Consider the following 24,548-nt stretch of genomic DNA (forward strand, 5'->3'; position numbering starts at 1 on the left):
CTGATGGCATATGATATGGAGCCTTTCTTCATATGCTTATTTGCCATCTGTATGTCTTAGATGAGGTGTTTATGAAGGTCCTCAGCCCATTTCTATAAATTGAGGTATAATTGACATATAACATTATATTAGTTTCAGTTAGGCAGCATAATGATTTGATATTTGTATATATTGCAAAATGATCGACACAATAAGTCTAGTTAACGTACATCACCACACATGGTTACAGGATCATTTTTCTCATGATGAGAACTTTTATGATTTACTGTCTCAGCAACTTTCAAATGTGCAGTATAGTGTTGTTAACTATAATTGCCAGGCAGTACATTACATGCCCGTGACTTATTTATAGCTGGAAGCTTATGCCTTTTGACTCCCTTAACCCATTTCACCTATGCCCAGCCCCCCGCCTCTGGCAACTGCTAATCTGTTTTCTGTATCTATGGGTTTTGTTTTTTTAAAATTCCACATATAAGTAATATTGTACAGTATTTGTCTTTATCTGTCTGACTTATTTTACTTAGCATAATGCCCTCTAGGTCCATCCGTGTTGTCACAAGTGGCAAGATTTCATTCTTTTTTTACTGCTGAATAATATTCCACTGTATGTATGTACCACAGTTTCTTTCTTCATTCATCCATTGATGGACACTTGGGTTGTTTCCTTATCTTGGCTATTGTAAATAATGCTGCTTTGAATATGGGGGAGCATATAATCTCTTTGAGTTAGTGGGTTTTTTTCTTTTGGATAAATACCCAGAAGTGGAATTGTTGGATCAGTAGTTCAGTTTTTAATTTTTTGCAGAAGCTCCATACTGTTTTCCATAGTGGCTGCACCTATGCACATTCCCAACAACAAGGATTCCCTTTTTTTTTTTTTTTTTTTTTTGCGGTCCGCGGGCCTCTCACCATTGTGGCCTCTCCCACCATGGAGCACAGGCCCCGGACGCGCAGGCCCAGTGGCCATGGCTCACGGGCCCAGCCGCTCCACGGCACGCGGGATCCTCCCAGACCGGGGCACGAACCCGTGTCCCCTGCATCGGCAGGTGGACTCTCAACCACTGCTCCACCAGGGACGCCCCAAGGATTCCCTTTTATCCACTTCCTTTCCAACACTTGTTATCTCTTGGTTTTTTTGATAATAGCCATTCTGTCAGGTGTGAGGTGATATCTTATTGTGGTGTTGATTTGTAGTTCCCTGGTGATTAGTGATGTTGAGCATGTGTTCATGTACCTGTTTGGCCCATTTTTAACCAGATTGCCTGTCTTCTTGCTGTTGAGCTTTTAGAATTCTTTGTACATTTTGGATAACAGTCCTTTATCAGATGTGTCTTTTGCAAATGTTTTCTCTGAGACTCTGGCTTGTCTTCTTATTCTCTTGGCATTGTCTTTCACAGAGGAGAAGGTTTTAATTTTAGTGAAGTTCAAATTATCAATTATTTCTTTCATGGATCATGCCTTTGGTGTTGTATCTAAAAAGTCACTGCCACCCCCAAGGTCATCTAGCTTTTCTCTTGTGTTTTCTTCTAGAGGTTTTATAATTTTGCTTTTTACATTTAGATCTGTGATCCATTGTGAGTTAATTTTTGTGAAGAGTTTCAGGTCTGTGTCTAGATTTATTTTTTTGCATGTGGATGTCCAGTTGTTCCAGCACCATTTGTTGAAGAGATTGTCTTTGCTCCATTGTATTGCTTCTGCTCATTTTTCAAAGATCACATTGATTACACTTGTCTGGGTCTATTTCTGGGCTCTCTGTTCTCTTTCACTGATGTTTTTGTCTGTTCTTTTGCCAATACCACACTGTCTTGATTACTGTAGCTTTATAGTTAGTCTTGAAGTTGGGTAGTGTGAGTCCTCTGCCTTTGTTGTTCTCCTGCAATATTGTGTTGGTTATAATGTTTATTTTTGCCTTTCCCTGTAAGCTTCAGAATCAGTTTGTTGATATTCACAAAATAATTTGCTGGGATTTTGATTGGGACAAATGAGAACTTTTAATGTGTTTGCACTCTTTCTCTCAGAGCTTACATGGCATTGTTATGAAGATTTTTTTGGTTCTCTTTTAAAAACTATTAATATGATTTATTCTTGTCAGGACAAATAGGCACCTAGATATTGGCATTGGGTGGAGGGTGGTAATGGTTTCTGGAGCCCTTCATGTGATATCAGTTAAGCAATTATTGGGTCAGCTCACACATAAAAACAGCTGACCCACATTAATATTGACCTTAAATTATCACAGTAGGTAGCACATATTCTTGCTACCACAAAGAAGGTCACTTATTTTCTTTTTTATAATCACAGATATAAATTTTATCTATGTGCTGGCTTGGTATCAGCGATCTCAGGTAATATAAATAAAAGCTGAATCTTGGGTACATACCGTGGATTAATTATGTTACAACTGTTACAGAGAGTAGAATTGCTTCCTTCAAATTTGTTGAAAAGTTTCTTAAGTCTGTTCTTTTAGGGACACTACTATGTTTGGTGGACTTGATAGCATTTCTCATTCCCTTTCTTTTATATTTTTAGTATTCTAAGAAATTGATTAAAAATTTTCCGGGGGGGGATTTCTAAAAAACAGTGTCAAAGAGAAAGATTAATCTGTCATTTCAAATAGGTATGATAGTAAGTAACCTTGGTAGACCAAGAAAGAATATTTTTGTCGAGAGGGTGCTGCATACACTGGGAATATTTTTTAACATAAAAAATGCAGACATTTTATTTTATTTTAACTTTTTATTTTGTACTGGGGTATAGCCGATTATCAATGTTGTGATAGTTTCAAGCGCACAGCAAAGCAACTCAGCCATACATATACATGTATCCATTCTCCCCCAAACTCCCCTCCCATCTAGGCTGCCACATAACACTGAGCAGAGTTCCCTGTGCTGTACAGTAGGTCCTTGCTGGTTATCCATCTTAAATATAGCAGTGTGTACTTGTCAATCCCAAACTCCCTAACTATCCCTTCCCCCAACCCTTCCTCCCTGGTAACCCCAAGTTCCTTCTCTAAGTGTCTATTTCTGTTTTGTAAGTGAGTTCATTTGTATCATTTCGTTTTATATTCCGCCCACTGGGAATATTTTTTGTGTGTACTTTTGTTGGAATATCGAATGATAAATCATGTACCTTGCGGTGACACATTGAACTGCCATTGTTAACTAGGCTTCAGGTAAAATGAATGCAGTCGTTTATCTTAGAGGTCACTGTGGGAGACAGATGCCTTTATTCAAGTAGTGGTCAAAAGAAAAATACTTTAATCTTAAAATGCCTCTTTCAAGTAAGCTGAATTAAGTCTACTGAAAGTGGGAACACAAAAAAATCTCATTGGAACGAAGATATACCTTTCTTGAATTGCTGCGTTCTAGCAGGCCTCTGTGACGAGCCTTCTAATAGGCTTTTCCCTGGGCCAACGTTGATAGTCTGAGGATGCCTTTGTGGAAATCATAGGTGGGGCAAGAATACAGGACAGATCTGGAAGATTCATTTATAAATTTATTTTTTGTTGATTGGTTAATTGGTTTGTTATTGTAGCTAGTTAATATTTGACCCATAGGCTGGATAGAGTTAAAGATGGTAATAATTTTGTTTTGAGCTTGGTTGTCTTGGTTAATAGTAAAAGCATAAACATATGAAAGTCAGAAGGGAAAGTTAACTTTTTGTGGGAGGATTTTTGTGTTTTAAATTTCTTAATGTTTGAAGTAACGGGACACTTTATTGTGTACTGAGAGAAATCACTGAAGCACACACTTTCTGACCTGAGATGCTTCTTGGAGACTGAGTGAGGTTTAGACTCAAATCCAACCCTATTATCTTACTGGTGATGTATCAGTAATGTGACGAGTGATGTTATCTTAAAGCTGACTGGGGTCAGGAAGAGTTGCAAGAATGCAATCTCTGGCCTAGATGCAGAGCACAAATAGGGTGGCAGATGTAGAGAGTCGTTTCCAGTGTATTGAAGGGTACTTGAGAAGTATTTCTTCATGTGAAGTTTGATTTTCCCTCTTAAGTTTGAAGAGCCACTAAAAAATAGTTCCAGGTAACACATCTGGAGGTACATCTATACAGTATAAACACTGTGTTGTAAGATTAATAGAATTCTTTAAATACTAGGCAATATACGCATTCATTCTTACTAATAAAAATAGTTTTAACTTGCTCCCAAGTGTGGTATTAGTAATGAATTTCTTTATCTTTCTTTTAACAATATCTTAACATATTTAGTTTAGTAAATTCTGTATAGAGATCACTGAGTTGAAGCTTACTATCCAGGACTTTTGATCATGGGTCTGGAGTACCATACTGTCACTTTTGAGGGGAGAGCAGTTGCTAAGGCCTCCCACTGTAGCGTGTCCAGATGGGCCTTTAAACCATCCCTCTTCTGCTTGGATGTTGCTAGGAATGATGGTTATAAGCATAATTGGCCTCGGACATGTGTTAAGGAGAAGTGGTGGGACTCAGAAGGAGGGTTAGGAGCCAGTTCTCACCCTTGGCGTATATGCTTTTGTATTCCAATCCCTGTTACATGGGACGTTAGAAAATAATGTCCATCTTCCAGTTCACACCCTTTGTGTCTGCCTGTCCCAGACCTGAGGTCGTAAGTGTGGCATTGGGCTTTTGGCTTCTGGAGGTCATGGGTGGTATTCCAAAACTGAGCTGAGGTTTAATGTGTGAGCGTTCTAATTACTTCTTTTTTTTCAGCTTTATTGAGATATAATTGACATATAACATTATATAAATTTAAGGTGTACAGTGGTGATGATTTGATACATTTATATATTGTGAACTGTTTGCTATATTAAGATTAGTTAACATACCCTTCACTTCACATAATTATAATTTTGTTGCTATGCTGAGAACTTTAAAGCTTCACTCTCATAGCAACTTTCAAGTATAGGATCCAGTATTGTTAACTAGTCACCATGCTGTACATTAGAGCCCCAGAACTTATTCACCTTATATCTGAAAGTGTGTTCCCTTTGACCAACATATTTTCCAAGCCTATCCCCCTCAGTTCCTAGCAACCTCCATTCTCCTTTTTCTGTAAGTTCAGTGTTTTTAGATTCCATATGTAAGTGATATCATACAGTACCTGTCTTTTTCTGACTTATTTCACTTAGCATAATGCCCTCAAGGTTTATCCATGTCACAAATGGCAGGATTTCTTTCTTTTTAATGGCTGAATAATATTTCATTGTATATATATACACCACATTTTCTTTATCCATTCAACCATTGATGGACACTTAGATTGTTTCCATGTCTTGGCTATTGTGAAATATGTTGTAGTGAACATGGGAGCACAGATATCTCTTTGAGATAGTTAGTGATTTCATCTTCTTCAGATATATGCCCGGAAGTGGGATTGCTGGATCGCATGGTAATTGTATTTTTAATTTTTTTGAGGAATCGTCATACTGTTTTCCATAGTGACTGCACCAATTTACATTCCTACCAATAGTGCACAAGGGTTCCCTTTTCTCTACATCCTCACCAGCATTTGTTATTTCTTGTTTTTTTTCCATAATAGCCATTCTAACGTGTGAATGTGTGGTTTTGATTTGCATTGTGGTTTTGATTTGCATTCCCTGATGATGCGTGATTTGAACACCTTTCCATGTACTTGTTGGCCATTTGCATGTCTTCTTTGGAAAATGTTTATTCAAGTTCTCTGCCCATTTTTAAATAGGATTTTTTGTGTTTTTGCTATTGAGTTGTATGAGTTCCTTATATATTTTGAATATGAACCCTTTATCGGATATGTGATTTGCAAATATTTTTTCCTGTTCTGTAGGTTGCCTTTTCATTTCGTCGATTGCTTCTTTTGCTGTGCAGAAGCTTTTTAGTTTGATGTAGTCCCACTTGTTGATTTTTTTTTTTTTGCGGTACGCGGACCTCTCACTGTTGTGGCCTCTCCTGTTGCGGAGCACAGGCTCCGGACGCGCAGGCTCAGCGGCCATGGCTCACGGGTCCAGCCACTCCGCGGCATGTGGGATCTTCCCGGACCGGGGCACGAGCCCGTGTCCCCTGCATCGGCAGGCGGACTCTCAACCACTGCGCCACCAGGGAAGCCCCCACTTGTTGATTTTTACTTCTTTTGCTTGTTGTTTTGGTGTCATATCCAAAAAAGGCATTGCCAAGACCAAAGTCAAGGAACTTTTCTCCTCTCCTGTGTTTTCTTCTAGGAATGTTATAGTTTCAGGCTTTAAGTCCTTAATTCATTTCAAGGTAACGTTTGTGAGTGGTGTAAGATAAGGGTCAAATTTCATCCTTTTGAATGTGGATATGCAGTTTTCCCAGCACTACTTATTGAAAAGACTGTCCTTTCCCCATTATGTATTCTTGGCTCCACTGCCAAATATTAGTTGACCATACACGTGTGAGTTTATTTCTGTGCTCGTGATTCTGCTCCATGGCCTGTTATATGTCTTTTTTTATACCAGTACCATATTGTTTTGAAATCAGGAATTGTGATGCTTCCAGCTTTGTTCTTTCTCATCATTGCTTTGGCTTTTGGGGGTCTTTTGTGGTTCCACATGAATTTTAGGGTTTTTTGTCTATTTCTGTGAATAAATGCCATTGTAATTTTGATAGGGATTGCATTGAATCTACAGATGGCTTTCAATAGTATGGACATTTTAATGATACTAACTCTTCCAGTCCATGAACATGGGGTGTTTTTCCATTTATTTGTGTCTTCAGTTTCTTTCATCAGAATCTTATAGTTTTCAGTATATAGATATTTCACTTCCTTGGTTAAATTTATTCCTAAGTATTTTATTGTTTCTGATACTATTTTAAATGGAATTATTTTTAAAATTTCTTTTTCAGATGGTTCATTGTTACTGTATAGAAATGCAACTGAGTTTTGTATGTTGATTTTGTATCTTGAAACTTTACTGAATTCATTTATTAGGTCTTAACAGTTTTTTTGGGTGGAGTCTTTAGGATTTTCTGTACACAAGATCATGTTATCAGCAAACAGAGACAATTGTACTTCTTCCTTTCTGATTTGGGTGCCTTTTTTTTCTTATTCTTGCCTGATTGCTCTTGCCAGGGCTTCCATTACTATGTGGAATAAGAGTGGTGAGGGTGGGCACCCTTGCCTTGTTTCTGATTTTAGAGGGAAAGCTTTCAGCCTTTCACCTTTGAGTGTGTTAGCTGTGGGTGTGTCATATACGGCCTTTATTATGTTGAGATATGTTCCTTCCGTACCCAATTTGTTGAGAGTTTTTATTACGAAGGGATGCTGAATTGTGTCAAATGTCTTTTCTACATATATTGAAATGATCATATGATTTTTATCCTTTATTTTGTTAATATGGTGTATCACATTGATTTATTTGCATATGTTGAACCATTTTTATATCCCAGGGATAAATATCCCTTGATTGTGGTGTATGACCCTTTTAATGTGCTGTTGAATTTGGTTTGCTAGTATTCTGTTGAGGTTTTTGCATCTAAATTTATGAGGGTATTGGCCTGGGTTTTTTTTGTTTTTTTGTTTTTTTTTTCTTATAGTATCCTTACCTGGCTTTGATATCAGGGTAATTCTGACCTCATAAAATGAGTGCGGGAGTGTTACCATGTTTTTGTTTTTGTTTTGGTGTTTTGTTTTTCTTTTTTTTTTTGGCAGAGCTTGAGAAGAATTGGCATTAATTCTTCTTTATTTATTATTATTATTTTTTGCCATTTTACGGTTTTATTAACACAAAACGTGCACACGAGCTGTCTATTCATTTTCTTCGCTGCGCAGCCTGGCGTTGGGCTTGGTGACTCTGATGGCCAGCTGGACTGCTCTCTCCACAGTGGCTTTGCGGTTCTTGGAGGAGATGTTGTGTGCAGTCTCAGCACAGTAAGATTTATTGCACATCAGCAGTTGGTCAAATTCACCCATAAAGCCATACTGTCCTGAGCTTTTATTTGTTGGAGGTTTTTGATTACTGATTTAATCTTAAATTTGTCATTGGTCTGTTCAGATTGTCTCTTTCTTCATGATTCATACGTGAAGGTTGTACGTTTCTAGGAATTTATCCATTTCTTCTGGGTTGTCTGATTAATGACCTGTAATTGTTCACAGTAGTCTCTTATGTTATTTATTTCTGTGGTATCAGTTGTAATGTCTCCTCTTTCTTTATAATTTTGTTTGAGTTCTCTCTTTATCTTGGAAGTCTAGCTAAACGTCTGTTGTTTTTGTTTTATCTTTTCAAAAACACAACCCTTATTTTCATTGATCTTTTCTACTGTTTTTCTATTTCATTTATTTCTGCTCTGATTTTTATGTCCTTCCGTCTGCTAACTTTGGGCTTAGTTCTTATATTTTAGTTTCTTGAGATGTCAAATTAGGTTTTTTTTTAAGAGTTATTTATTATTAATTTATTTTTGGCTGTGTTGGGTCTTAGTTGTGGCACGCGGGATCTTTGTTGAGGCATGCAGGATCTTTCGTTGTGGCACGTGGGCTCTTCGCTGTGGCCTGTGGCCTTCTCTTTAGTTGTGGTGTGCAGGTTTTCTCTTCTCTAGTTGTGGCACACAGGCTCCAGGGTGCGTGGGCTCTGTAGTTGTGGCGTGTGTGTTCCAGAATGCTTGGGCTCTGTAGTGTGCAGCACACAGGCTCTCTAGTTGAGGCACGCAAGCTCAGCAGTGTGGCGCGTGGGCTAGTTGCCCCGTGGCATGTGGGATCTTAGTTCCCTGACCAGGGATCTAACCCACGTCCCCTGCATTGAAAGGCAGATTCTTTACCACTGGGCCACCAGGGAAGTCCCAAGTCCGGGTTGTTTACTTGAGCTCATCCTTTTCTCTTAGTGCAGGCATTTATTGCTATAAACTTCCCTTTTAGCACTACTTTTGCTGGATCATAAGCTTTGGTATGTTGTGTTCCCATTTTTGTTTGTTTCAAGATATATGTTTTTAATTTCCCTTTTGATTTCATCTTTGACTCATTGGTTGTTCATGAGTGTTTGTTTAATTTCTATATGTTTGTGAATTTTCCGGTTTTCCTCTTGTTATTGATGTCTGGTTTCATACCATTGTGGTCAGAAAAAGATACTTGGTATGATTTCAATTTTTAAAAATTTGCTAAGACTTGTTTTGTGACCTAATATATAATCTATCCTGGAAAATGTTCCATACGTGCTTGAGAAGAATGTGTATTCTGGTGCTGTTGGATGGAATGTTCTTTATATGTCTCTTAGGTCCATTTGGCCTCAAATATAGTTCAAATCCAATGTTTTCTTATTGATCTTCTGTCTGGATGATCTATCCATTGTTGAAAGTAGAGTATTAAAATCCCCTACTATTACTGTAATGCTATCACTCCCTTGAGATCTGTTAGCATTTACTTAATATATTTAGGTGCCCAGATGTCTTTGCTTCCAGTCATCTGCCTTCCTGGATCCGTAGCTCAGTGGAAGGAGATGAAGGACTGACTGGGCATGAGAGATGAGCCCCTTAGTTTTTTTTCCTCAGTTAAGGGAGACAAGAAAGAGAATGAGTGGGAAATGTGCAGCATATGAACAGATGGCAACCACCCCTTTTACAGAAAAATGAAAGGATAATTTAACCTTGATCATCACTAGCAGGGAAGCAAAATGGCCATAAAATACTAATATCTAGGAATTTACTGTCATAATCCTAACTCTTCCTCGAAGAGTTTCCTATTTCTTAAATTGCAGTGATAGCTCTGAAATTAAAAGGAATATTAGTTTTAGAAGCTTATTTTAACCATTTCCTAGCAGTAGTAATTGCTTTTGTCTTCATGGGAGGGCTGAGACTTTAACAACGATCCAGGCCAAGGGTTATAAAATTGCTGATCTATGTGGCTAGTTGATTAGGAAATCTCAGTTACCTGACGTTTGGTAGTGGTGAAGTAGAAGCAAATACATCTTGTTGGTGATTTCACATGTCTGAGGCTCCAGGTGGTGGGTATGTGGACTTTAGTAGTAGTAATCACTTTTGGACGAGAGAAAAACAAAAATCTCATGTAGAAATGGGGAACTTCCAGCATTGCTAGGTAGAATATTTTAAGATTGGGGCTAATGAACTGCTTTTCAACCTGAAGTCTTCAGGAACAGGCAGTCTCCTGCTTCTGCAAATACCAAATGAAAAGCCAAACCAGTATTCTTGGATTTATAGATCCAGTTTACCAGACTGAAGGACACTTGCTCTTTGTAACTAACTGAACTAGCCGGCCCCTGCATGCTGAGTTTCTGTGGCAATATGATCTCAGTGACCTGTCTTCTCTATTGTGGAATGTAGGTGATAAGAATGGAGGTGAGCCCGATGATGCTGAACTGGTAAGGCTCAGTAAGAGGCTGGTGGAGAATGCGGTGCTCAAGGCTGTCCAGCAGTATCTGGAAGAAACACAGAACAAAAACAAGCCAGGGGATGGGAGCTCTGTGAAAACTGAAGAGGCTGATAGGAATGGCACTGACAGTGACAACAACAGGAAATGAGACCCGAAGGCAGGCAGGCCCCCGCCGCTCCGTGAGAAGCATCCCTGCTCCCCTCTGCCGGGTCAATGGACTAATTTGCATTGTGCTATTTAAGTGTCTCTTGTCCAATCTGTGGAGATTGCCTAATACTTTCATGATCGATGTGTTTGCATTCCTGAAACACAGCAGAAGAGAAATGGAGTGCTGGGACTATCAGAGGAAATTAATTCATGAAGGAAGAATGGCCCAGGTTTTACGTGCCCTCAGCCGAGGCTCTGGGAGAGAGTATTTTGCGTGATGCCTCGTGGACTCAAAGGCCATGGAAGGGGCCTTGCGGTAAACGGAATACCACCATTTATATTGCTTAGCAGGGCATCTGACTACTTTATCTGAGGCCAGAACACACACAGAGCTAGCAAGTGCTATGATTAAAATGATCACTGTTGAAATTATTATCCATGTAGCTAGTCCATAATGTTCCATGTTTGTCCTATGTGTGCTGTCGCTATGCAGTGATCTTTATTTACAGTAAGTTTGTTTCACGTAAATGATATATTTTTGGTGAAATGCAACCTTTTCTATAAAATGTGGGCAGCATTTTAAAGGTTTCTTTTTAACTCTCTTTTGATAAGTCAGTGTACCATATTTAATGTCTTTCATTGGCATTTGTATGTAAAATGTATCATATAATTTTTTTTCCATAGGCCAGAAACCTATTGGAATCCGGGACTTAATTAATGAAGCTTTGCGTCGAGAGAGGATGGGTCTGCAGTCCAAAGTGAAACAGATAAAGGAACTTTTATTAAAGCCTGAGACTCAGGCCAAAATTAGGAGGGAGCTTTTTGAAGGAAGAGTCATTAACAACAGTAATGAAGGAAATGATGTTGATTTCAGCGCAATTTTGACGTAAGCTCTACATTGCTATCATGGTACCAGAGTTTATGAAATCTTTTCAGCTCATTAAATAGCTCTTTGGTAAATACCACAGAAGTGTTCTGATAGAGTCTGCACAACAGCAAACCAACATTGGTAAGGAGTTAACAGTTTCTTACCAAAGAAAACTGATTCTGCACTGTTATTTTTAAGCTAGACTTGTGTTTTAGAATGTTTATCTCTATAATACCGAGGTTCATTTTATAGAAAGGACTTCTTAATTAGCCATTGTGAGATGTTCGTTGGGTCCTCACAAATAAAATATACAGACTGTGGAAAATCATTTACAGACAAAAAGAAAAAACAGTATTTTAAGGGTAAGTTGTCTCCTGTTGACATGATTTTTGTTGTTAAATCAAAAGAAGCATTGTTCACATGTATCTATGCCTATTGTTACTTTTAATGAGACTTTGAATGTTTATTGATCACTAGTACTTGAATGAACATTTATAAATGTAATTATTGCAGTCACTGGTTAAGAATGTTTTATAATGTCCGTATGTATTACTTTTCAGTGATCAAAATGTAATTTGCTTTTTTTGTTTTTTGTTTTTTTTTTGTGGTACGTGGGCCTCTCACTGTTGTGGCCTCTCCCGTCGTGGAGCACAGGCTCCGGACGCGCAGGCTCAGCGGCCATGGCTCACGAGCCTAGCTGCTCCGTGGCATGTGGGATCTTCCCAGACTGGGGCATGAACCCATGTCCCCTGCATTAGCAGGCGGACTCTCAACCACTGCGCCACCAGGGAAGCCCTGCTTTTTCATTTCTTAATGAATGTTTGGGATTTTTATTTTCTACTTTTCTGAAGATAAGCCCCCGGTCTTACTGTATCCCTCATAATCTGAATTTGTTTGCACTGGTTCATTTTTAAAGAAAATTCTTGAAAAGTTTCCCTCCCATACGATAATCACTAGTAACAGCTTTTTCTGTAGTCAGTGTAAAATTGCTGCTACTAAGAGATTATGATGGAGGGGGAATTATTAGAGATCAAATATGTAATCATTTTAAAGATAAAATCCAGTTTACTCATGGATTTTAGCTATTTTTTCACGGGGTAAATTATACTACATTTATTTATAAGTGAGTTTATGCATTTTCATGCCCGTTAATAAATGTATTGTTTTCCCTTGTTGCCTTTCTTCATTTTTTTTTTCCTCACTCTTAGAAGCTGTTGAATCTCTGTGAATATAGTGAAGTCAGAAACAGGCGCTCTGATAGTTTAGTGTTTCTTAACTTTTACGTTTTTGTCCTTCATGCTAAGATAGCACAGCTGGGAGAGCACCTTTAACCTGAGACTTTTAAAGCTCTTCAAATCAGTCAGCTTCACAGAGAATTAACAACAGAACATTGAAGGCAAAGAAAATCTCAGTAGCATCTCATCAACTGCTAACAGTGGGTCACTGAAGTGATATCAGTAGCAGAGATGAAGAGAGAGGGTCCATCCAGATACAAAGACCTGGGAGCTGCTTACCAGGAGTACCTCCTGGGGGCGGAGGGCTTTACTGTTTGTAGCCGGCTTCCTTAAGTCAACCCTCGAAGTGGGAAGCAAAGATATTTGGGGGCTTGCCTTGTCTTTTAAGTGAGGAAACAGTCATAAGGAGATCAAGTGCCGTATCCAAGGCCATTCTGCTGCTAGGGCACAGGACCTGAACTGCAACCCAGGGCTCCTCCCAGAACCTGTTAATAATATTTCAGGAAAAATAGCACTTCTTAACATACACCTATAAACCTCTTTATCCTCAAGGAGCTACTCCAACCCTTCCCAACAATTTGAAAGGCTTAAAAAAGTATCCTTTTTGCAATCTGAGGTTACATGCCCTCCTGTTCTTTTATTTAAGAATCATACCTCCCATCTGTGAAGTACCTGGCTGTGAGCGAGGTGATTTTGGCACATTATTACATTTCTTCCCTTCAGTGAACTTGTTAGGAAGTTACTGGTTCTCTTTTACAGATTAGGAAACTAGGAAACTGGGGCTCTAAATGGTTAAATGGGTATTTATAAAGCTAATAAAAGGTAGGGCTAAATTTAAACTTGGGTCTATTCTAGTTCAAAACCATGCTCTTTCCACAATGCGGCAGTTCCTCTCTCCACCGAGTACAAATCATTACACAAGTTAAGGATGTGGAACAAAGGGAAAGTCACTTTCTTTTGACCAGACCAGCTCCCTTGCAGCCCTGAAGTTCTATGAACATAGGAGAGTGGTCAGCTGATATGATGGAACTGGGAAAAAAAAAACCCAGATATTTAATTTAGGGATTAAAGATTCCAGTTTTGATCAGTGAAATCTTCATTTAAGCAGGTTTACAAAGACAATGGAAAGTGTACAGTAAGATAAATCTTCCTCTTGTTTCCATTTAAAAAATCTAATTAAGACATTAATTTGCAAAAATCAAAGTTTGGAATCGGAAATAATATGAAATGACTTTTTCCTCATTAGTCAAAGTCATAGAAGAATTGCTTGTTGGGTCACATAGATATACTGTGTTGTCCTAAATTGGTATAGTATGTTATGTAGGCTAGTCTCTGAGAGGGAGGCTGCGTGGTTGGTGAAAGAGCATTGGTTTGGTCCAGTGGGTGGACCTGGGCCCACCACTGACGATGATTCTGAACAAACCGATTCACTTTTTTGTATTGAAACAGTGTGGTGCCAGGTGATCTCCAAGGACCCTAGACTCTTTTTTTTTTTTTGCGGTACGCGGGCCCCTCACTGTTGCGGCCTCTCCCGTTGCGGAGCACAGGCTCCGGACGCGCAGGCTCAGCGGCCATGGCTCACGGGCCCAGCCGCTCCGCGGCATGTGGGATCTTCCTAGACCGGGGCACGAACCCGTGTCCCCTGCATCGGCAGGTGGACTCTCAACCACTGCGCCACCAGGGAAGCCCGACCCTAGACTCTTTGTGACTATACTTCGATGCTAGTCCTGCTGATTCCATGTCTGGGACAGCTACCCATGGGGCCTTCTTGACTGGGCTGCTGTAGTGCATCTGTTGTCTACAAGAGACTTAGAATTCTAGAAGGCTCTGTCGACGTCACATAGGGAAACCTAGTGGCACATATTGTCATTTATAACCAGATTCCCACATTTTCAGTCACTGGTAAAATAGTAGATCCTATATAAATAGTTTAAGGGATGTCAAAAAGGTAGTATTTTCAACAGCAGGGCAAGATTCTGCCAGCTTTGAACTTGGTCCCATTTATACTAGATCGTTATTGTATTAACCTACTTTTCAGTCTAAACTAACTATAAGCCTTTGAGATATTCTAGATTTATAGCTAGAGCATACTTAGGATTCAAACTATTCACTCCAAAATCCCAAATGTGCTTCTACCTGGTCATCCCAGCAACCAGATGCTCCCGTAGGGAGGTAATTACAGTAGTTTTGACTTCACACTCTAGATGCCATTTCAGACATAAGACTAATAAGGCATGTTGGTACCTCTGTACTTGATCATCAATTCATAAACTAGCTATCAGATTATATAACAAATTAAGAATTTATTTCATTATATAATCAAAGAAAACGAACCTATAGTATCTCCAAACCTAAATTGATGAATGGATAATCTATCATCATCCATTATTTTCATCACTTTCAAATAACGGTTTTATCATTGAACAAATTGTGGGTGCATTCCTGAATAACAGGTTTTCCAGGTAGTCATATAAAAAATAAATAAACCCAGTGTACTTTAAAAAGAAGTTTCCAAGCCCCTACATGAGTTTGATGGCAGTACACATTCTTAACAAGACAAACCCCTGGATTATTCATTCACAGTAAAAATGAATATTAGTGTAACCCACTCTGAGTCAGTGAATTTAAAATTCTGATACTAGCTAGAGCATTTCTTTCCTGGATCACTATTTTGGGGATAAGAAAGCTTGTTTATAAAGTAATTTGAGAGCAGATGGAAGGTGCTATTATCAGCTCTAGTATAATATCCTCAAAACTACTTATTTGCATTCATTAAATGTAACTGATAAATTCAGGCAATTTGGGATTATTTTAAAATGTAAACTGCAATACTTATTCCCCTGTGTAGTCCACAATTAGTTACTCATTGGAACGCCATGAAGTTCTGTTATAGCATCAAAGATAGGAATAATTAAACTGAGAAATCGATTCATTGTTTCTGGGAAACTTATGTTGCTTTCCCTTTAGTGGTTCAAGTGACTTCTGAAAAGCACTGTTCTGTGGCACTGCCCTATATATTTATGTGTAAAATTCTTTGACCCATTTGCTTACAGTCCTGTCCACTTAAGCTGCTATATGGTATATGGAGCTCTTGTTCTTAGGTAACCATACAGCAAATGGGTACAACACTTTTGATTACTCCCCACACTTCCTGCCAAAAACCACATGGACACAAAGTCACCATGATTATGCCTTTGAACCAAAGTGCACTGTACTTTTTTTTTTGCTTTTTTTAAAACCACATACATGTTATCTTACCCCATAATTAAAAGCATTTTTTTTTTTTTTGTAAATGCTCACGTGAGATATGTAAAGGTGTAAGAGGTGAGAGGACAAAGAAATAAGAGGCGTAGAGCTGGACAGGAATTGCCATGCTGGGACTTCACTGGTGGTCCAGTGGGTAAGACTCCACGCTCCCAATGCAGGGGGCCCGGGTTTGATACCAGCTCGGGGAACTAGATCCCAGCAGCTAAGAAGTCTGCATGCCGCAACTAAGAGTCCTGCGTGCCACAGCGAAGATCCTGAGTGCTGCAACTAAGACCCAGTGCGGCCAAAATCAATCAATCAATTTTTAAAAAAAGGAATTACAGTGCTGAGGAAAGAAACAGCAGTGATAGGTAAGCATCAATCCAGAAAATATCTGATATGCTAACTGAGGTAGGGAAAATAGAATGAAAGTGCAACAGTGGGAGAGACTAAATGTATCTTTTTAAGATGCTATAAGACAATTTTGGAGGCTGTTTTTATCAGGTCCATGCTTGGGAAGTATCTTTATGGAGGGAAATGAGATGAGGGCTTTTGATGATTTTGTGGACATTTGTCACAGTGACTGCTCAACATCTTTTGAACACCCTTCCTGTGTTTGGGGAACCTCCTACCCTGTGAGCCCTGCTTCCCTGGGTAGAGACTCACAGTAGAGGCCAGGAACTCACCTTCTCAGCCTCCTTTGTCACTGGGGTTCAGATGTGATCTGGGCTCCACCAAGCAAGAGGGAGACCTTGCGTGAAATCAGTCCATTCTGGTGAAGATGGTGGAGGGAGACCCAGGTCTCAGAAACTACAGTGGCAAAGGTGCTATCTGGGGGATCCCATGACCTGCATAGGTGGTACATGCTGGCAGAGGCTGGTGGCAACAGCATTTCCCTGGAGCATCTGGCAGTGAAATGAGGCATTTTTCCTGCTACTTGGCCACCCAACCTGATTCTCTGGACCTGCTGGGGATTCTGTGAGCTACCAAATATCCTTTAATGTAAAGTTCCTTTTCCACTTAAACTAGCTAAGTTATTCTGTTGTTTGCAACTAAAAGTCCTAATACAGGACGTACTCCGCTAAGTCAACACAAGGCACAACTGGCATTTTGAATTGGACACCTCTCTGTAGTGTGAGCCTGACCCCTAGGCGCTAAATGCCAGCAGCAGACTCCAGTTACTGTGACAACTAAACATGCCCCCCACACTAACCATCCCCTCCAGATGAGGGCACCATAGCCCCCAGCTGGGGAGCACACTATATGCTCTCCTAACAGCATTAAAGAGTTAACAATGCTTCCTCTCCTGCCCATTCTGTCAAGAAGTAATTTAGGCCTTAAAAAGGATGTATTCACTTGGGCTTTCTTTGTATACATTTATCATGTCTCTGGGTAGAAATAAGAAAATGAAACCACCTGTGTATTTTAAGTGATATGGGTCAAAACACCTAGTAATTGCACGAGGAAGATGGCAGAAAGCATCAATTGTGATGGTAATGACACCATTGTTGAAAGAATTTTATTGGTTTATGTAATTTCGGGGGGCAGACTTAGAGATTGAAAACAGTTGACCTCCAAATTCTAAAACAATATGAGGTGATTGACATTATTATGATAGGGCTCTGTCTTATCCATTTTATTAAAAAATAAGTATTTTACATATGCTTAAGGACAGAAGTTTATAATAAATAGATGTAGGGATATTTTAATGTAAGAAATGTTAGAGATATTTTAGAAATATAAAAATGTTTTAATATACCCAAAATATTAATATTCCCTGAGAGAATATGGTAGAAAGATTTCAGCTATAGAATGGGAAAGCACTATTCCTATAGGGCTCTACTGAAACCTGGAGAAAGGTGGATTCCTGAGTTAAGTGACGCACGTAGAAATACAGACAAAAGTTCAATGGAGCATTCAAATCAAAGAAATGTAGTAAACAAACTAAAAATGAGTACATTACTATAGATTGTGGAGAATTCAAACTTCCTGTTTTAAGAGAAATTACCAGTCTTTAGTGCATTCAGAATGTGTCTTTCATGTTTATACTAAATAAATGTTTGTTGCTTAACATAATCAAACATTACAGAAGATCTATGAATATCCTAGACCTAACTACAAGGAAATGATAGAAAGAAGGATGTTTAGGCCTGGGGTAGACTGGATTATTGTTTCCAGTTCTTCTCCTTTCCCCGTATCCTTCACATGTGACTGCCTGTTTCATGTAACTTTACAGTGAATCCCACCAAAGGCATAATATATTTCTTTGCCCTACTGATGTTGGGCTTGGCCAAGTGACTTGCTTTGGCCAATGGGATGTATGTGGATATGAATCAAGCAAAGGCTTGAAATTTAGAGACATGTGAAGCCAACCTGAACCAGACCTGTGGCCTAGAGCCAAGCCCAGCCAAGTGCAGTTGTGACTAGCAGACCCGCTTCTGCAGACACGTGAGTGAGAACCACATGCTCACTGTTCTTTGCCACCTGTTTTTAATTTCTATTTTGGCTGCACAGCATGTAGGATGTTAGTTCCCCCACCAAGGATTGAACCCGTGCCCCCTGCAGTGGAAGCATGGAGTCTTAACTGCTGGAACGCCAAGGAAGTCCCACCTGTTTTTTTTTTGTTGTTGTTGTTGTTGTTGTTCTTATGCAGCATTATTGTGGCAAAAGCTGACTAGTGTAGGACCTATGAGTCAAACTGAAACACAACAGCAAACTTGAGCAAAGTTGTGCTTAAAAAAAAGGCAATAGCATCCAGGGAGGATGTACCATTTTGGGGCTGTATGGATTTCATATCATATAATTTAGTTTATTTTTGTTTTTGAATAATATACATAATATATGTTTATATATGCATATAAAATGTTAACAGTGATGAGTTCTGAGATTACAAGTGACTTTACTTCCTAATTTGTGCATTTTCATATTTTCAAAATGTTATATGTTAAACATTTATTCTTTTTTTTTTTTTTTCTCGGTACATGGGCCTCTCACTGTTGTGGCCTCTCCTGTTGTGGAGCACAGGCTCTGGATGCGCAGGCTCAGCGGCCATGGCTCATGGGCTTAGCCGCTCTGCGTCATGTGGGATCTTCCTGGACCGGGGCATGAACCCACGTCCCCTGCATCGGCAGGCAGACTCTCAACCACTGCGCCACCAGGGAAGCCCTAAACATTTATTCTTATAAATCAAATCTTAAATGCTATTTTAAAATAAAACTAACCTATTGAGATATCAGACAATTCATTGCATTGCAGCCATAAGGAAGTACTACATAATGATTGCCTTACTCAGAAATAGGGCCCATTCATTCATGCATTCGTTCATTCACTCACTTTTTGAACATTTCCTCTGGGCCAGATACTGGGCTGGGTGCTTGGTATACAAAAAACCCATGTTGAAATGATACATGATGTATTGATATAGGTGTATTTATTCCTTTCTCTGTAATCTTTGTTTCCCCCATTTCAAATAAGACCCTGTCTTTGGTGGGAGGCTACCACCAAAATAGAGAAACAAAGGAGGCTGCTTTTTATAGCTTTGGCTTTTGGGCTCCCAGTGCCCCAATTCTTGGTATAAACCACAGGTTTGGCTAACAGGGTGTTGGAGTTGGTCTCTGTCTGCTGTCATTTCCACTGAGGCACTAGTAAGCTGATACAGAAGAAGGATGTGTGTGTGAGAGAGACCCTTCCCCTTATCATATGTACAAAGGGAGTGACACCCAGACCCGTCAGTGGGGTCAAGGACACAAGAAAGGGATAAAAAAGCATCTTGTGTGGAGGAGGTATTTGGAGCAAGCTGTGCTTTATACCTTATGCTCTTCCTGGTGGGGACGGCCTGCTGAGAACTGCAGAAACTTTTAGTATAGACAACTTCATCTAAACTTCATCCAAACGCCTGCACTAAGAGACGTGACCAAACTCCGCCATGACTTTTAGTGGCCTAAGGTTATGTCCCTGCGATGACCTAGTCCCCCTTGCAGTTCCTGTCTGGAAAAGGTCAAGGCTGCCAAAAGAATTTTACCATTTGTTCTACCCAACACCTGATGTAGGCCCCTGACCTCCCGTTCTTAGAACACTGACTAAAATGCTACTAAACTTATAGCTGTAAATATTTCCTCAGTCCCTTTGAGAAATATTTGTATCTCTTACAACCCAGGAGAAATTTCTCAGAGACCTGAAAGCCATTCCTTTGAATTGTACTCATCAGGAAGTAGAGGGCTTGTTCCCCATCTGTTGGGAGGGTAGAAACCTGTCTTCCGTAAGCGCCAGTGAGCAGACACAGCTGGCCTGATACCTTCATACTGACCCACCCTCTGCTCACCTTCTGTAAAGGTTCACTTCGCCAACTCTGCTCAAGTTCCCGCTTTGCTTCCCCTTCCCACTCCCTCAGCCTCCCTTTAAAATGCCAGTGACCTCTGTGCAAATAGGACTGGAGCTCAGCTGTCTCCCCTGCTGCAGTAGTTACCAAATAAAATCGTGGTTACCGCTTTAATCTCTGTCCAGCTTTGTTTATCCTTGAAGCTGCCCCCTCGCCTCATTCTCCCTGGGGGTTAGAGGCACAGAGGACCCTGCCTCAGGCATCTGAGACAACGAAGCCCACTGTGGCTGCGTTCGCTCCCCCTGGGGAGTGTAGAGGATGAGAAAACGTTGACTCACCGCCTTGGGCCTGGCCTGGCCACCCAGGGTGCTGGAGAGGGTGAGAAGGCCTCAGCCAAGGAGGCCTGGGGAGGGACCGCTGGGCCTTCTCAGACGGAGCTGTATCCTCTGGGCTGCGGGGAGGGGCTCGGGCAGGAGCCGGAAGGGGCCCCCAAAGAGGACACTTCCATCACCTGTTTTCTCGCTCGGGAATGCCAGCTTGAAACAGGTCTTGAGGGCATGAAGCCACCCAGGCCAGGACGTACTGTTTTCTCCCCTCGTGTCTCCTCCTGCCTGAGCTGCTACTGTTATAGGGAGCGAGGAAGTCAGAGGAGTGAGTGGGGGGCGCAGGGGGAGGACCGTGCCTCCTTCCCCGCTCCTGGCTTTCAGCCCCCAGCAGCCCAGGCAGGGGCTGGGCGTGGAGTTTGACTCTCACCGGGACTGGACATGCTGATGACTGAAAAGAGATGGCGTGTGTTCCTCAAAGTGACTATGGGAATATGTATATTCCTATATATATAAATAAAGAGAAAACACAAAATCCCCAAGGGATTTGCAAATATTTTTCCTGGAGAAGGAGAAGAAGAAGCATGGGCTGAAGTTTAAAGGGATGGGAAAAGAAAAACAAAGCTCTGCTGGATAATGTCACCAGTTCTATTTGTTCAACAAACTGCTCGCAGCAGGATGACTGACTGAATCCGGCTCTCATCTTCTCTGCCCAGGCCAGATAAGGGCCTCAAAACTGGGGGTGGGCCGGGGAGGGCAGGGGAGCAAGTGGGTGCTGTGTCCTCCACGCCTCTGCTGTCTTGCTCTGCTTGGGGTGATGCTAGGACCCTTCCCCTTTTTTTTTTGGCCGTACCACTCGGCTTCCGGGATCTTAGTTCCCCAACGAGGGATTAAACCCAGGCCATGGCAGTGAAAGTGCCGACTCCTAACCACTGGACCGGCAGAGAACTCCCCCGACCCTCCCCCACTTTAAGTTTGGGGTCTGAGAGTAGAGGCACCCTTGGCCCTGTATCTGGTGCGAGTGCCAGAGGTGGCCAGCCTGACATAGAAGTGCCCCTTTGCTGCGGTCCTGGACGCCATCTGTAAGAGTAGAAATGGCGATGGGATTTGTTTGGACTTGAGGCAGAAAAGAGCCCGTGGCCCACTGTGGGATGAATTTTCTGAGGACTCACAGCACCATGAGAAAAGATCTGAATCGATCCCAGAATGGGCAAAAATATACATCGGCCAAAATCAAATATTTTATACAAAGTTGCAGACCTCACTAATAATTAGGTCAAACAAGTTAAAACAATAATGAGGTATCTTTCTTTAACCTATCGAAGAATAAAGATTTAAGTAAAGATTTAAAAGTTTGGTAACATATTAGCTTGGTGAAGTGTGAATCAGGAACTCTGGCATCCTTTTGGTAGGAATATAAATTGATACTATATTTTGGGAGGATGGTTGGTGAAATTTATGAAAATGAATAAACTGAAAGTGTTGACCCAGCAATTAATTCCACTTCAAAAAGTTTTCTATAATTACACTTGCATGTCTTTGCAAAAATATGAGTACAAGGATGTTGACTGCATCATTGCTTATGATGGTGGCAGCAACAAAAATGAATAACTGAGAATCAATAAAGGTGTGATGAATAAGTTATGGTACATACCAATTATGCTGCTGTGAAAAAGAATGAAGTAAGTATATTTATTTTGAAATACAGAGATCAGGAAGCATATTAAGCAAAATGCAAAGCACAAGACAATATGAATAATATGCTTCTATTCGTGTGTGTTTTTCAAAAGGGTGTGTGTGTGTAAAGCAGGTATATACAGGGAAAGTTCTGGAAAGATACCCAAGAAATCATTGAAGATGCTTCCCTTGGAGAGATGACTGAGCGTCAGGAAGCACACTGAGATTCGCGTTCCATCCGTGCACACTGGGTAAGATAAGCAACTCTCAGACCAACAGACTAGGAAACCAGAAGACAGAAGTCTGAACAGGGACGCCTTCGAGGAAAGTTCAGAGTCCCTGTTGTAGGGAATAAACGGAGTCACTGTGATGGACAAAAACAAGATAGCAAGGGATGGAGGGCAACTGGGAAGAGGTAGAGATGCAAATATTAAGCTCTAAGAGCCAGTGATGGAAGGTGTCAGAGATCCACAGTGAGAGACCTTGCGAACCACGATGAAATGAGTTTCTCTCCTAAGGCTTACCTTAGGGATCTGCTATTTGTACAGGATTTATAGGACATGGCTTGTAAATGGAATAGGGTGTGGATACTCCTATTCCAGAAACACAGCAAAATAGAAAATGCTCAGCCAGGAAAGGGTTTTCAGGTGGAGGTGATAGAGTGTGGACACCTAGACCCACGGTACACTGAAGTGGGAAGTCTTCCCTCTGAGGACTCTAGGTTTGAAGACAGTACTCTCTATGGCAATTGTGTGTGTTCAAACATACAATACCATACCAGGTTCCATTAACAACTTGACCACGGCAAAGGGGTAAGGAAACCAAGGAGAATGAGGAAAGGAACTACTAGTATACGAAAGTCTTTTTCAGATGTTTTATTCATGGCATCAATTTTGAACTTAAAAGTTGGTTTTATTTTAGTTTTTCCAACTTTATTGAGAAATAATTGACAAATATAATTGTATTTAAAGTGTACCATGTGGTGATTTGAATACATATACATTGTGGAATGATGACTGAGATCAAGATAGCACATCTGTCATCTCACATGGTTAACTTTTTTTGTGTGAGAATGCTCGAGATCTACTCTGAGCAAATGTCAAGTATACAATACAGTATTAACTATAGTCACCATGCTGCAAATTAGATCCTCAGATCTTATAACTGAAAGTATGTGTCCTTTGACCTACCTCTCCTTATTTCCTCCTTCCTCAGCCCCTGGCTACCATCATTCTATTGTCCATTTCTATAAAATCAGCTTTTTTTAAAAAAAAACAGACTCCACCTGTCAGTGATACCATACAGTATTTGTCTTTATCTGGCTCATCTCACTCAGCAGAATGTCATCCAGGTTCATAGGTCCTGGCATTATTGATACCCCAGTTACAGGATAAACTGCTTCTCAAAAATGTGTGAATAGTAATTGTTTTATCACAATTTCTGGTTATTCTTTTAAAGAAGGAAGAGGGAAGGAAAAAATTAAGGGAATTTGTGGTGAGGCATACATTTTTGGTATAAGATAACAAAAATATCCTGTTATTTATGTATCTTGCTAGTTGCGTATTTTAAGATAGTGGCCTCAAAGTGAGAGAAAAAAAGTGAAAGCGGGAACATGGGAAGAGTGCTTCACACCAACCATTAGTTTGATTTATATTACTTAGGTAAGAGGCGTAAGAAGCTTAAGTGACGCTGAAATAACAACGCTCTAATGATACAGAAAATAATGCTGTAATAACGTTCTAGTGATGCTGAAACAATAATGCGCTATAATGATGCTGATTAAGACTGTAGGTGAGATGCTGAAAATTCAGCATCATTATAGCAAGGAGAATCTCGTTGTATTGCTACAAAATAGACACTAAAATTACTTCTAAACTAATTAAAAATTTTGCAAAATTCATTTTTTGGTGTACAGTTTTATAAGTTTTTACACATACACGGATACTTGTAATGACCACCATAGACAAGATAAAAAATAATTTTAATACCCCGAAGAATACCTTCCAGCTGCCCCTTTCTATTCAGACCCTCCCTTCACTCCAAACCCCTGGCAATCACTCATCTGTTTTCTGTTCCTGTATTTTTGACTTTCCAAAATGTCACAGAAATGGAATCATAGAGTATGAGTTCGAGACTCATACCCATTCGAGACTGAGTTTTTCACTTAACATAATACAGAAAGATTTTCTTTTTTTTACTATTTTTGAAAGAATGTTTATCTTTGCTGAATACAAGATAAGGAAGGAAGACAAAAAAGATTCAGTTACTGCAGAACTCACATGGATAACATCTTGACATTCTAAAAGAAATGGAGAAGTAATTAAGATACTGCCAAAACACTGTTTTCCTTCGTATATAACGAGAGCTTCGTCTATTTAAAGCGTATGGATTCAGATTTGCCTTTTCTATTTTGGGCATGTTCAAATATATG

General features: G+C 40.1%; 1 protein-coding gene across 7 annotated transcripts in view; it reads left to right on the plus strand.

The window, feature by feature from the left end:
* Positions 1–12,492, plus strand: part of AKAP7 (A-kinase anchoring protein 7) — a 141,469-nt gene extending 128,977 nt beyond the window's left edge. For 4 of the 7 annotated variants that reach the window (XM_073789597.1, XM_019951830.3, XM_073789598.1 and 1 more), the window contains one exon: positions 10,255–11,277. In XM_073789597.1, the coding sequence (XP_073645698.1) occupies positions 10,255–10,451 (197 nt within the window). In that variant the 3' untranslated portion in view covers positions 10,452–11,277. Of the gene's footprint in view, positions 1–10,254 lie in introns of all 7 variants that reach the window. The other 3 variants (XM_019951829.3, XM_073789599.1, XR_012324836.1) reach the window with 2 other exon arrangements.
* Positions 12,493–24,548: the final 12,056 nt, after the last annotated feature.

The sequence above is a fragment of the Tursiops truncatus genome, chromosome 12 (genome assembly GCF_011762595.2).
Source record: "Tursiops truncatus isolate mTurTru1 chromosome 12, mTurTru1.mat.Y, whole genome shotgun sequence".
In the NCBI taxonomy this organism is placed as follows: domain Eukaryota; kingdom Metazoa; phylum Chordata; class Mammalia; order Artiodactyla; family Delphinidae; genus Tursiops; species Tursiops truncatus.